This window comes from Herpailurus yagouaroundi, unplaced genomic scaffold (assembly GCF_014898765.1).
Source record: "Herpailurus yagouaroundi ecotype Mexico unplaced genomic scaffold, PumYag 77, whole genome shotgun sequence".
NCBI classification, from domain to species: Eukaryota; Metazoa; Chordata; class Mammalia; order Carnivora; family Felidae; genus Herpailurus; species Herpailurus yagouaroundi.
This window is the reverse complement of record NW_024412388.1, coordinates 29296462-29311093: the sequence shown is the minus strand read 5'-3', so window position 1 is coordinate 29311093 and position 14632 is coordinate 29296462. Positions and strand designations below refer to the sequence as shown.

Here is a 14632-nt window from a genome sequence, read left to right as displayed (position 1 = left end):
TCCTTTTGCAGGAAGATCTGTTTCAGCAGCCAGGCCTGAGGTCAGAATTTGAGCATATCAGGGACTGTTTGGATACTGGAATGATTGATGCCCTCTGTATCCTTCAGGCACTCATGTGTGCGTGCATGCATGCGTGTGTGTGTGTATGTGTGTGTGTTTGTGTGACTACGATTAAGAGGTGAGAGAAGAAAGAACAGTATCTTAAGGCTCAAAATCTGATCTTGTGTCCTCAGCTATCATATTTTTCTTAAAGTTTGCATAGAGAAGACTTTACAACTTTAAGCAACTGATGATAGCAGGAACTCATGAAGGCCCAGCTAAGCTGACAAAGAGCTTGGCCCCCTTCACTGTGTCAGGCTGGCATCCTAGCTCTGAGTGGAGAGCCTGACTGGGCAGGCTGCACTTCTGGCCTGTGCTCCTTCCTGGGCCTTTTCCTAACCATGGCACGCCATCGCCTTTTCCTTAACGATGGGCCAAAAGCCGCCAACAATCATTCTGTGGCTGAAGCCCTGCTGCTTTTCCTGGAGAGCCTGCCAGAGCCTGTCATCTGCTACAGCGCCTACCATAACTGCTTGGAGTGTTCTGGCAGCTACACAGCAAGTAAACAGGTGAGGGGAAGCGTTAAGCATCAGCACACACGTGTTGCAGCCCCGGGCCTCATGGGGCCTGAGGGAACAAAGTGGGCGCAGTCCCTCAGACACAGTGTCCTAGTAACTCAGCTCCAGAGCTTTCCTTCCCAAACCTGTTCTTCCTTTCATGTCCGCTTTTCTTTTAGTGGCTTCACCCTTAATTCCAGTGACTCAACCCAGAAACCTGAGTCATTTCTGAGTCGTCCTCCGCTCACCTCCCACATGCCCAGTTCCCTTGATCTGTCACCCGTCGTCTTCTGTTCTCGTGCACTCACCTTGGTTGAGCCCTGGATTCAGTCTGTCCCTCTGCTGATTTGTTTTGTATACGGCCCTCAGACCATGTGCTCTAAAGCTCTCGTTATGTCACTGTTGGTCAAAAACCACACATGGCTCTCCATTGCCAGTTAATGATTTTCTTAAACAAATACTCAAGACTTTTCATGATCTGGCCTAGTGGTTCACACATGTAACATGCCATGGCAGAATAATCTAGAAAACTTGCTAATAATATGGGTTCCAGAGCCTCACCCCACATCCACCGAGCCAGAATCTCTTTTGGAATATTTCTTGTGCGAGCTTCCCGACTGATAACGATGATGTGCCAATAGCTGGAGTACGCATTGAATTCTGTCCTGATCGACCGCTCTCGGCTTAGCGCCTGTTCAAACAGTGGTGCTCCTGCTAAAATTGACTTCTTGGTTTGTTCTCTCTCCTTATCTCACTGTTTTCCTTCTCTTGCCTTTTTTACACTTTCTTTTGCCCTAATCCTTACCTCTGCAAGCCCAGTCTCGTCTTCAAGACCCAGCTGAAAATGTCTTCCATTCCCCTACATCTTTTGAGAGCACATAGTTAGAATATTGACCCCTAAATTTTTTGTAATGTTTTTATTTATTTTTGAGACAGAGAGAGACAGAGCACGAGCAGGGGAGGGGCAGAGAGAGATGGAGACACAGAATCTGAAGCAAGCTCCAGGCTCTGAGCTGAGAGCACAGAGCCCGATGTGGGGCTCAAACTCACAGACTGCGAGATCATGACTCGAGCCGAAGTCAGATGCTTAACCGACTGAGCCACCCAGGCGCCCCTAGAATATTGACCTCTAAATTCACACGGTGCTTGATCTGTGCTTCTCTTTTGACTCTTGTGCAGAGTGCTAAGTGATCAGGACTTTCTTTGCATAGCCTTACTAATGTCCTGGGATCGTGCACTCAGTTGCTGGAATATAGCAGATGCCTAACAGATGACTGACTGACTGAAAAGACAAATCCCAATTCTCCCTCTTTCAGGTCATTTCTACCCTCCCCACATTCCACCAAAATGTCTTCAACTACTTGATGGCGTTTTTGCGAGAATTACTGAAAAAATCAGCAAAAAATCATTTGGATGAGAATATTCTAGGTAAGCAGCCAAGTGTCTGTGGAAAGCATCTCTGCCAACCGAGACTCATTAGCAGAAATGTACTTGAGGGAGGTCCCAAGACCACTGCCGTGGAACTAAAATCTCCAGCTCTGGGCACAGTTCACCCTCATGCAGCTTTTGTTTTTCAAGCAGAAAATAACGCTTTGGGGCACTCCTCCCAACTCAACAACACAAGAAGAAGTAGTGCTTCTTTTGCTGAATTGTTTTGTTTTCTGTGTTTTTCATGCAGCTAGCATATTTGGCAGCTTACTGCTTCGAAACCCAGCTGGCCACCAAAAGCTTGACATGGCAGAGAAGAAGAAGGCTCAAGAATTTATTCACCAGTTCCTCTGCAACTCACCCTGAGCCTATCTCCTCTCCTATTTTATTTGAGGCAGCCAATTACCAGTCCCACCTGTTTCAGATCAAGAAGATATGAGGGTTCTTGGAAGCAAAAGCGGCAGCTGCCTGTTTTCCTGAGCCCAGACCCCCCCACACCCCCCGTGGCTGTCACACTCATTGGTACTGTGAGTCGTGAAGACCTGGGGGGAATCCACCACAATAAAACTGACAGTCAGTGTTCAGCTTTAGTTATTTAACACAGATCTCTCTATTTTTAAAAATTTTAAAGATGTTTAAATAACTGTACTTTTTGTGCTCACTCAGCCAGCCTGCCTCCAGGGCATTGTCAGTGCCTTCCCTATAGCCTGGGCCGAGCTCCCCATGATCAGATATTTGAACAAACTTTGGGGTCCTGAAGGGAGAATGAATTGGACAGCAAGAATGCAAATGGGATCTGCTGGGTAAACAGGTCACAGCCACCCCAGATGCTTCCAGTTCTCTAAGCGCATGTGTATATATATATACAAAGCCTACCGCCCTTCCTACTCAGATGTGGCTCAACAGCTCTGGGGCTGGCACTCAGCCTCTGAGGGCAATACAGTGGCTTGAAAATGAAAATACTGAAGAAATTGGTGTTGTGGTGAAACAAATGGGATTTTCTGGGTCAGCAAATCCTCTAAACTGTATATGATGCATCCCCTTTCTCATATGTGTAATATATTTTAATGATAAATGTATTTTTAACAGTGGTTGTTTGTATGTTTTTCTCTCTTAAGAGAGGGCAGTTGGGACTTTTTGTGGCTTAAGCATTTCGGCAGCTGGTCAGGGGCCAGGCATCTATCTCTTTGGCCCCTGACCAATCTGGTGGGTGACGATCACTACTCATAGTTTTCAAGCAACGGATGTACAGGCATGGCCAGAACCCCTTGACCCTGATGTAGTCTCCGGGAGTTGTCCCACCCTGAATATTCTAGAGAAGTAGCTTATGGGGAAAACAGGCAGTGACTTCCGGGAGGTTCTAACAGATTTAGCAAGCATTTTGAAGAGACAGAATAACGAAGGTACACGCAAAATCGCTTCTTGGGCACTTGAACGCCTAGACTCACTGGCTGTGTAAAATGTGACCAAGATGCAGGCCAACAGGATGACTGTGAACGGTCAAAGAGAGGGGAATGGCCAGTAGGTGGCGCTGACTGGCCCGGGCGGGAGTCCAGTAGAAGCCGGCAGTCTGCAGGGCGAAAAGTTGGGACCGACGGCCTGGGCTGTCGTGAAGAAGGGAGTGGAGCGTTTTGTGCGCGCGCGAGGGGAAGAGGCGGCGCCGTCCTTTGGCTGCGCTTGGAGTACTCCCTGGTTCTGCCATTTGGATCCGATCTTCCTTTCCTGATCCCAGCTACTATACTAACTTTGGTGATGAGGGTAAGCTGGGAATGTCACAGCCTTGCAGGCTCCCCTTGCGGGTCCCAGCTAGAACTCGGATGGCCGACTGTGGTCCTTCCCGTAGGAGTTGTGGCTGCGAGGGTGAGGGCGGTCAGCGTAAGCCGGGCTGAGGCTGCTTTCGACTAGTGGTTGAGGGGTTCGACCCCTTTTCCTTGCGTGTGGTGCCACAGAACAGACGCCCCTACTCCCGTCCGGCTGCGGACACGGCCGGCGCTTCTCAGCGCGGGGCAAACTTACTGTCCCGCGGCGCCTCCACCGCGCCCCGCCCCGCCCCTCCTGCTCGCCAATTGGAGGCCCGAGCTCAGCCCCCACACCGCCTAAACCAACCAGAAGCGCCAGAGAGAGGCGGGGCCGGTATCTCCTCCTTCCTCCGGAAAGCGGAAGCGGAAGTGACGTTTGGGGAAGGTGGGGGCAATCATGGTGCCGCTGGGGAGGGGAGAAGCTGCCGCTGCCGCCGTTGCCGGGAGCCGCGGAGGTAAAAGGCGAAACTAGACGCGGCCTGGGCTCGGGGCTTCCCGGGGGGCGCGGGACTTAGGCTCCCTCCTGAGGCATTTCCCAGTAGAGACCCCACTCTGGTCACCATAGGGACCCCACCCCTCCTCCGTTTCCATGGGGATGGGTATCCAGCCCCCCTTGCCTGTTTCCATGGAGACCCGGACCCTGCCTCTCTTCGCCCGGCTTGGAGCCCCCCAGCCTGTCTTCGGATTTTTCCGTGTAGCCCTGGCTGGGGGCTGTCCCAGTCAGGTTCCTTTTCCCAGCCTTCTCTCAAGGGTGCTCCGTTTGTACTACTCGTGTGCCACCCTCAAGCCTCCTGGTCTTGTTTGTTCCGGACAGTTGGGTCTCCGCTTAGCTGCTGATGGTGCCGGGGAAGCCCTGAGGGGCCGCCGGTGCTCTTATCTCTCCTCCGATGCAGCGAAATGTGCATCTACCCGGGTTGCGTAAGCCAGAGCAAGGGGTCGGGCCGGTTCCTCCCGGATCCAATCCCTTGGCCTGTCTCTGGTAACTACCTCTCTGTCTAGCCGCCCCACTCCGTAAAGGTTCACTTTCTAACCCAGGACAGAGGAGAGAGATAAAGTGTAAAGCCAGACTGAAAACGAAAAGTGATGTGCTGATTATTTTTAAATTTCGTTCTGCCTGCCAAACCCAGATTTGTAGAACCGGTGTGTTTGCAGCTAAAGGAAGAAGAACTAATCCAGAACAGAAAAGATTTCAAATTTGGTATCCTTCCTGTGAGAACATATCTTTCGAAGAGAGGATGTCTTCCCAAGAGAGTATATCTGCAGGTCTTTCATTCATTTAACTGACATCTCCTGAACTCCTAGTGTCATCGTATTGTGCTAGGGAGAGTAGAAACAAAAATAAGACTCACCATTCTCTCGCCGCAGAGAGCACACTATACAAGCATGGGTCTAGTGGACACCACATTGTTTTAGGAGATAAATAGATATAATGGTCTTCTTTGGATATGCCTGACTAGGGATCAGACCGTCTACCCAGAAGCTGAAACATCTGTTCTAGGAAGGAGGGAATGAATTCACACTTGCTTTCGCTACTATTACCAGACATTGTGCTTTAATGAACATTATCTCTTTTACTCTGTGTAACAACTCAGAGAACGGGGATTACCAGTCCCACCTTATCCATAAGAAAGATGGAGCACAGAAAAGTTACCCAGGTACTAAGTGGCAAAGCTGGAATTTGTGGGTAGGTGACCCTGCCTCCAAAGTTCCACTTCCACAGTGGACTACACTGCCTCGTGGTCTAATCTGGGGCATATCTGAATGGGGTTTTCTTACTTTAGGATGTGTAATAACTCAGCCTTGAAGCAGTTTGTCCTCTTCTCCCCTTTAAGTTTGGCAGTAAGGCATGTTTGGAAGGTCTTAAGAACTACTTATTTCTTCAGTTGGGTGTGTGTGTGTGTGTGTGTGTGTGTGTGTGTGTGTGTGTGTGTGTGTATGTGTGTGTAAGGCATTGCTTTTCCTTTAAAATGACTTGATGGTTTCAAAGTTAAACTTTAAAAAATATGATTCCCAAGGAAGATGATTTTCATTTACTTTGGCCTCTTCTTCAAGTGAGAGGAAAAATGTGCCCTGTGGTTGCCAAGGAGGTCCCAGGGTATGGCTCTAACTCTGGCTTTGTCCTCTTGCAGATAGGTCATTACCTTTCCATTTCTCACAATTGGGCTGAGCACAATTGAACCATGGGGGAACACAGTCCGGACGACAACATCATCTACTTTGAGGCAGAGGAAGATGAGCTGACCCCCGATGACAAGATGCTCAGGTTTGTGGATAAAAACGGACTGGTGCCTTCCTCATCTGGAACTGTTTATGATAGGACAACTGTTCTTATTGAGCAGGACCCTGGCACTTTGGAGGATGAAGATGATGATGGACAGTGTGGAGAACACTTGCCTTTTCTAGTAGGGGGTGAAGAGGGCTTTCACCTAATAGATCATGAAGCAATGTCCCAGGGTTATGTGCAACACATTATCTCACCAGATCAGATTCATTTAACAATAAACCCTGGTTCCACGCCCATGCCAAGAAATATCGAAGGTGCAACTCTCACTCTGCAGTCGGAATGTCCAGAAACGAAACGTAAAGAAGTAAGTAAAGCAGTGGGTGAGGGCCCAGGTTTGCTTTGGAGAAAAATCCTTACACAACTCGCATTGGCCATTTTAGCTGGGGAATAAAGGAGTCCCTGGAATGAGGACCTACAGTGGCTTTGCTTGTCCGCAACACATAATGCTTCATATTTGGTTGTGACTGCTTTCTGGAACTTTTGGTTTGTATAGCCATATTGAAATTTGAGAAAGCTAATTTATAATTTTTCACCTTTTTTTGCCCACATCGTAAAATCAAATAGAAATTTCATTGAGGTAAGTCCATGTTTCTGAGGCTGGAATAACTAAATTTGGCTTATCTCTGGGGTGTGTATAAATGATTTGTTTGGGAGATGAGTATCTGCTGAAATATGCTTTATTTTTGTAGTGAATATTTGATGATTAACAAAGCCTTGCTTTCTCTTGTAAGAAATTCAGGCAAGAGACAGTAAACGAGAGCAGGTGATCTAAAATAAGTTTTCGTGCTCATACTTAGCTACTGTGAGTAAGGTAATGTGTGTCACAATGGTTGGAAAACCGTAAAGCATTGTGCAAATTGTACTGGTAGTGATCATCAGCAGAATGATATGGGTTAAAGGTAACGATAGACATTATCTAGGAACTGATTACAGGTCAATTAGAAAAAAACAGATCACTGGTAATTGCAGCGTCAGGGACTAAATGTAAACTGTTACCAAACAGACATGGGATAAATCGCTTAGCAAAATATTTTTTCTCTTAGGCTGTAATTAAGGCCTTGAAATGGGAGAATTTTATTATTCATGCCATATGGCTTTCCCATGACTAGCCGTAGAATCTCAGAGCTGGAAGCAACCATAGAGAAACCAACCGTCTTGTCCTCCCTCCCACCTCACGCAGGCATTTCTCTACAGCATCTCTGACATTAGTTCATCTGGTGTCTGCTTGAACACTTGCAGAATGACGAGAGCTCAGTGTTTCCCTGCTCAGCCTAATCCATTTATTGGCCAGCTCTGATTGTTAGAAAGCTTCTACTTGTATAGAGCCAAAAAACCTGCCTTCCTGGAGCTGCCGCTCACTGGTTCTAATTCCGCCTTCCTGCGCAACAGCAGGTTCAACCTTCCTCTCCCAGGACAGATCATGGATTTCTTTGAAAATCATGGATGTCTCTTTATCTTCTCTTGTACAGGCTAAACACATCGATTTACTTAAATAGTCCTCTTTGACATTTTCCCCTGATTTCTCATCAGTACGGTCACCTTGGATTGTGTGAATTCCAGTTATCCGACGTCTTCTTAGAAATTCATAACTGAGCACAATCTCACAAGTGTGAGGCAGCCAGCACTGAATAGTGTGTGACCCTTATCTTTTAATCTGGACACTGTACTGTAATTGCTGTATAGGCTGTATTTTATTAGCAATGACAAGCTGTCGGCTTGTACTTGGAAACCTCTAGAATAGTGATTCTTAACTGGGGGCAGTTTTGCTCCTCAGAAGACATTTAGCAATGTCTGGAGACATTTTGGTTGTCATACTGGGGAAGTGCTGCTGCAGTCCAGTGGGTAGAGGCCAAAGATCCTGTTAGACATTCTGTAATATACAGGACAGCCCCCTGCAACAAAGAATTATCTGGGCCAAAATGTTGATTGGCTGTTTTCCAATAAAACTTTCTTTGCAAAACAGCCAGTCGGCTAGATTTTACCCGCTGGCTGGAGTTTGCCAACCCCTGGATGAGAACATAGGGAGCTTAGGGAATAGTTGAAAAGAAGGATGGACAGGTAGCAGAGATCCAGACATGGAAGGTGGTGATAACATGCTGAGGGCTTTGGACTGTATTGGGGAAATAGTGGGGAACCATTGAAGGTGTCTGAGCCAAGGATTCATATGGTTAGAGTAGCATTTTAGAAATATTGCTCTGGTAGCAGTGGTAGCTTGATTTCCCAGTTAGGAGGGGTTGTAGTTTAGATTTGGGGTTTTGTTTGAGTCTGATGAAGGGTAATGGTCTTGTGTTTGAAGAATGAATTGCATATGATTCAAAGGATTCATCCATTTTTCTAAGTATGTTGGGTTCTTCTCTTAGTTCAGGGACCCCACGGATGATTGATGGAGCTTCAGGACTAGGAAGCAAGTAGTTAGAGTGCACCGTGATAGGTGCTTTAACAGAGGCCTGTTCAGCATGCTATGTCAGGCTGAGGAGAAAGCGTCAGACTCTGCTGCTCCCCTCACCTTCCGGGAATGGTGAGTCCCATCAGAGGAATCAAGAAGTCTGGAAGAGGAGAAAGTTTGGTGGGGAAACTGATGAGTTTGTTTGGAGTATAGTGAATGTTTAGTCTTTGAGGAAAAGTGAATCAAACAAGTTGAGAAGCCCTTCGGAAATGTAGATCTGAAGTCAAGGAAATGGCTCAGGATTCACAAATGGGCAGTAGGTCAAAGTGTGGGCAGTTTACTCAAGACAGGAGTTTAAGAGTTGGCCAGAGAATGTGAAGGTTAAAAAGAGAAAGAGGAACCAGAGATCACATAGTCAAAGAGATGGGTGGAAAACGGTGTTGTGGAAGGCGAGGGAAGAGTGTCAAGAAACAGAACTATTCTTTGTGACCCTGCAGAGGGGTTGGGGGACCCAAGAGAAGCCACTGGTTCTGTATCTGTGCCATTGATCACACCACGAGAAGTTCTTCGGTAGAGCACTGGGGGCCGAGGCCAGCTTCCAGTGATGGAGAAGTGAGTGGGTGGTGAGGAAACCGGAGGAAGGAAGTGTCAAGTTGGTTTAGGGTTTTTTTACTATGGTAGTTGGAGGAAGAAGAGTGATGAGGTAGTAGCAGCTCAAGCGCCCCCCCCCCCGCCGCTGAATCATTTCTTTAGCACAGAAAACTTGAACATGGCTTAGAGCCTAAACTGCAGGCCATCCCCAGTTAATGATTACTATGTGAAAGCGCTTCGAGCACAAATGTTTGGGAAACATTAAGTTGAATCAAGACAGAGGTTTGTTTATTATGGAATTTCTCTGAATTGTTGATGTGCTCATTACTGCGGAGGAAGGAAATGCAGAAGTCTCCAAATGTTGTGAACTTGGGAAACCATTTTCAGGTCTTATTTCCAAGGTCAGTATTTTGTGGAACCCATTTTGGGAAATGCTGATCTAGACAGAAAAGGAGGAGATGGTAGGGCGGGAATGATTATGCAATCACTTATATGAGCTGTCACTTTCCCACTACAGGTCTTGACTTACGGTGCGGTTATGTCCCGATAAACCCATTCTAAGTTGAAAATAGTGCATCGAAAACACCTAACCTACGATCTCGTAGATTAGTCTAGCGTGTCTTAAACGTGTTCAGAGCCCTTTCATTAACCTACAGTTGGGCAGAATCATCTCAAAGCCAATTTTATCATGATGTGTTGACCAGCTCATGTAATTGATTGAATACTGTACTGAAAGTGACAAACAGAATGGTTGTATGGGCACAGAATGGCTGGAAGTATATCGGTTGTTTACCCTTGTAATCTCATGGCTGACTGGGAGCTGTGGCTCCCTGCTGCTGCCCAGAGTCACATGAAAGTACCCTACCTCATATCACTAGCCCGGGAAAAGATCCAAATTCACAATTTGAAGTACAGTTTCTCCTGGATGCATGTGGTTTTCTCACCATTGGAAAGTGGAACCATTATAAGGTGGGGACTGTACTTGCAGCCTGGGTGACTATTCATGTCTTCAGGTCTTGTTGAGTAGATAAGGTTAAGAGTACTGTGAGCACCTTGTTCAGTCTACTGTGGATTTAGCTCACTGTACTTTTATCCCACCATATCTTTCCATTCTGTCCATGAAGCCTACATGGAAGATTCTAGAAATTTTAAAAAATCAGTTGATGTGAGGGAGAAGCATCAATGGCTTTTAGTCTTTGAAAATGTTGCTTGTTGGGGCGCCTGGGTGGCGCAGTCGGTTAAGCATCCGACTTCAGCCAGGTCACGATCTTGCGGTCCGTGAGTTCGAGCCCCGCGTCAGGCTCTGGGCTGATGGCTCAGAGCCTGGAGCCTGTTTCCGATTCTGTCTCCCTCTCTCTCTGACCCTCCCCCGTTCATGCTCTGTCTCTCCCTGTCCCAAAAATAAATAAACGTTGAAAAAAAAAATTTAAAAAAAAGAAAATGTTGCTTATTGAGCAGACCTTCAGGGGACTTGACTTCTTGAAACACCATTTTACTTTAGCTTTTTCTTTAACAATAATTGGGGTGGGGAGGACACTGAAATTCATTTAAATGGTCTGAGAGGCCAGTGTTTATGACTATTTGATAACACTTTTCATGATTTCTGTATTCCCTCTTTTCCCTTTTTTTTTTTTTTAAACTTGGGCTTTTTCTTCCTTCATCTCCATGTACAGGTATTACTCTTGAGAAATCACATCATTTGATAACTAGTTAGTCTTCTTGGCCTCGAAAGCAGCTTATTTTCTGAGTCAGATTTTAGCCTGATTTTCCTGTTCACCCCTGATTGTTCCATTGTTTCCTGTAGTGTATAGTTGGCTTACCTGTTACTTCACTTTTTTCCTAAGTGCTTGTCTTGCGTAAAAATAAACCAGCCAGAACCTGGCTACAGATGCTGTCTTCTTCCACGGGGCCACTGGCCACTCTGACTCTAATTTCATGTATCTTATTTTCATACTTGCTGTCTTACTGCCAGCAAGTATGGTAGCTTTGAGAAATCTCCAATCAAAATATGTCATTCTACACAAGATGAGCATTCTAAAGAGTTGTTCCTTTCGTGCCTTTCTCTTTTGGGTTTCTGAGCAGCTGGGTTCAAGTAGTCCGTGGTTTCCCAAACTTTCTTGCATCTGTGTCTTCCTGAGAACCTGCCAGGACCGTCTTGTCACCTGTTCACCTACCTCTGTACGAACCACACTGGTGAACGTTAATGTACCTCCTGGGGCTAACTGACCTTGCCACTTTGCTGCTGAGTAATTGGCTAAGAAGTCAAGAAAGCCGGGAAATCCTATATCATATGTGTCCTTCATGGCGCACCAAAATATTCTGGTACATCGATTGGAAAAGAGTATCTTTTTTTTTCTACCAAGAAGCACAGTTTCAGAGATGCTTTGTGAATTAGGCTGCTTGCTATATTAGTCAGTGACACTACAAGAGGAGTTTTGGCTTTTTTCTTAGTGTGGCAAATTTTAAATATAAGAATAAAGGGAGGGGCACCTGGGTGCCTCAGTAAGTTAAGTGTCCAACTGTTGATTTCGGCTCAGGCCACGATCTCACGGTTCCTGAGACAGAGGCCCATGTCGGGCTCTGTGCTGACAACATGGAGCCTGCTTGGGATTCTCTCCCTCTCTTTCTGCTTTTCCCCTGCTCACATGTGTGCACTTTCTCTCTTTCTCTCTCAAAATAAATAAATTAAAAAAAAAAAAAAAAAGAGGGGCGCCTGGGTGGCTCAGTCAGTTGAGCGTCCGACTCTTGGTTTCGGCTCAGGTCATGTGAGTTCAAGCCCCACATCGGGCTTTGTGCAGCTGGAAGCGCAGAGCCTGCGTGGGATTCTCTCTCTCTCTCTCTCTCTCTCCCTCTCCCTCTCTCCCTCTCCCTCTCTCTCTCTCTCTGTCCCTCCCCCATTTGTGCTGTCTCTATCTCAAAATAAGTAAATAAACTAAAAAAAAAAAAGAATAAGGGGGAAAATTTGATTCTAGTGTTTTGCAATATGTCCTTTACTTTGGGAGACCTAGTTCCAATCTCATTCCTCGTTATGAACCCCTCAGGCAGTGGAATGATCCACTCTGACAAATGTGGATGTTGCTGACTCTCCCAGAGGGGAACTACTTGCTTTTTAGCCTTTGCAAACTGTGATTACATGTCTTCCCAGGCTCCCTTCTGAACTCCCACAGAATTGCCATTCAGAACTAGGACTTGAAATTCTGGCATTCAGGATCCACTCGCTCTTTCCACAAGCTTTTACTTATTATCTACTTTTGTCAGGTATCAGGAAGGTCAAAGAAATAATCCCTGCCCTGGAGGGCTTGGACTCCAGCAGCGAGACTGCTGGAAGCTGTGTGTGCGGGATTTGTAGAAGCCAGGGCAAGAAGCATTTTCCGTTTACCACCAGGAGAAGCCATTTATGCGTGCTTCCCTGCACGCCTGCGTGTGTGTTACACACCTCCTCGCGGCCATCGGCATTTCTGTCACTGAAGCCCGCTGGCCTGGAAAAGGGACGGAGGTGGTTTTGTGTACATACTGGTTTTACAGCATGGTGCTGCAGAAATAACAGGTCTCAGATTCACGTTTTATATAAGCTGTACCTATTGGATATTGCTAACATTTTGCTATTGTAGGACATTGGAAAAAGAACCCACATTTTAATGTTTTTCTCTTATTTAAATCAAGCCTGTTTCTTAAAATTGTTTCTTCTGTGAAGTGCAAAGGGATAATTTAGACCCAGAGTTCCATCTTTGTTCTGCTTTATTCTGTGTGGCCTTGGGCGAGCTGCTCTGTTTCCTCTTTTGTAAAATTGAAATAAAAATATCTCATTGCATTTTGTGAAGATTAAATGAGATTTATTCATACATAAATATACAACAGTATGTGCATAAAACATCTAGCACAGTGTGGTCGTTCAGTGAACGCTCATTTACTTTCTGTCCCTTGTAGGCCCACGCAGTTTTTGAAGGAGGTGCGGAGGTTATCTCCAGTTTATGAAGAGGTTGAAATGGCCTCTGTTAGGAACTCTTTGGTTCCTAAAAACAAGGTTATGAGGGGCGCCTGAGTGGCTCAGTCGGTTGAGCATCCGACTTTGGCTCTGGTCATGATCTCGCAGTTTGTGAGTTCAAGCCCCGCGTCGGACTCTGTGCTGACAGCTCAGAGCCTGGAGCCTGCTTCGGATTCTGTGTCCCCCTCTCTCTCCACTCCACCCCTGCTTGTGCTCTGTCTCTCTCTGTCTTTCAAAAATGAATAAACATAAAAAAGAAAATTAAAAAAAAAAAACAAGAACCAAGGTTATGAATTGTGGTTGGGTTCCAGGACAGCCTACAGAAGTCCCATAACCCCTAATTCACTGAACTGTTGTATTAATATCACTGTGGAATGTGAACCACTGTTTATGATCAGGAGAACATGTTTTTAGCCCTACTGCGGAACTCTGTGAACACCAGCCCTCATCACTGGTAGTCTGTTCCCTTTGACTTCCTTAGCCACCCGGCCACTGAAAGTTACTTCCTTGGTGGGCATTTGGAGCACCAGGCAAAGCTGAGGGCTCATTAAAAAAAAAAAAAAAAAAAAAAAAAACACCCTTGTGGGGCCTGGGTGGGTCTGTGGATTCAACGTGCAACTTAAGCTCAGGTCATGATCTCGCGGTCTGTGAGTTCGAGCCCCACGTCAGGCTCTGTGCTGACAGCTCGGAGTCTGGAGCCTGTGTCGGATTCTGTGTCTCCCTCTCTCTGCCCTCCCCTGCTCATGCTCTGTCTCTCTCTCTCTCTCTCTCCCAAAAATAAATGAACATTAAAAAAAAATTTTCAAACACCCTTTTTTGGGTGCCTAGGTGGCTCAGTCACTTAACTTTCCAACTTTTGATTTTGGCTCAGGTCATGATTTCATGATTCGTGGGTTTGAATCCTGCATTGGACTCTGTGCTGGCAGCACAGAGCCTGCTTGAGATTCTCTCTTTCCCTCTCTATCTGCCCCTCCCCTGCTCATGCCCTCTTTCTCTCTTTCTCAAAATAAAGTAACATTTAACAAATAAAAATAATAAAAATACTTTAAAAATAAAATAAAAAACACCTTTTTTATTGAGCTATAATTGACATCTAACATTATATTAATTTCAGATGTACAACATAATGAGTCAGTATTTGTATACATTGTGAAGTGATCATCACAATAAATCAAGTTAACATCGGTCACCACACATAGTTGCAGTTTCTTTTCTTTTTAAAAAAAAATTTTTTTTAATATTTATTTTTGAGACAGAGAGAGACAGAGCATGAACAGGGGAGGGTCAGAGAGAGGGAGACACAGAATCTGAAACAGGCTCCAGGCTCAGCTGTCAGCACAGAGCCCGACGCGGGGCTCGAACTCACGAACTGCGAAATCATGACCTGAGCCGAAGTCGGCCGCTTAACCGACTGAGCCACCCAGGCGCCCCTGCAGTTTCTTTTCTTATGAGAACTTTTAAGCTCCCTCTTGGCAGCTTTCAAATATACAATATGGTACCATTAACTTTAGTCACCATACTGTATCCTGCATCCCTGTGACTTAAACGTACTTTATGAACCAA

At 45.9% G+C, this 14632-nt stretch overlaps 2 protein-coding genes across 4 annotated transcripts in view; both read left to right on the top strand.

The window, feature by feature from the left end:
* The window catches only part of INPP5B (inositol polyphosphate-5-phosphatase B), a 49185-nt gene extending 46070 nt beyond the window's left edge, over positions 1-3115 (top strand). Inside the window, 4 exon segments of the mRNA XM_040469685.1 lie at positions 12-96; positions 481-608; positions 1913-2024; positions 2275-3115. Of these exon segments, the coding sequence (XP_040325619.1) occupies positions 12-96; positions 481-608; positions 1913-2024; positions 2275-2390 (441 nt within the window). The 3' untranslated portion in view covers positions 2391-3115.
* Positions 3116-4169: 1054 nt separating this feature from the next.
* MTF1 (metal regulatory transcription factor 1) overlaps positions 4170-14632 on the top strand; it is a 46810-nt gene continuing 36347 nt past the window's right edge. For 2 of the 3 annotated variants that reach the window (XM_040469688.1, XM_040469686.1), the window contains exons 1-2: positions 4170-4278; positions 5953-6411. In XM_040469688.1, the coding sequence (XP_040325622.1) occupies positions 6004-6411 (408 nt within the window). In that variant the 5' untranslated portion in view covers positions 4170-4278; positions 5953-6003. Of the gene's footprint in view, positions 4279-4966; positions 5087-5952; positions 6412-14632 lie in introns of those variants that run through there. The other variant, XM_040469687.1, reaches the window with a different exon arrangement.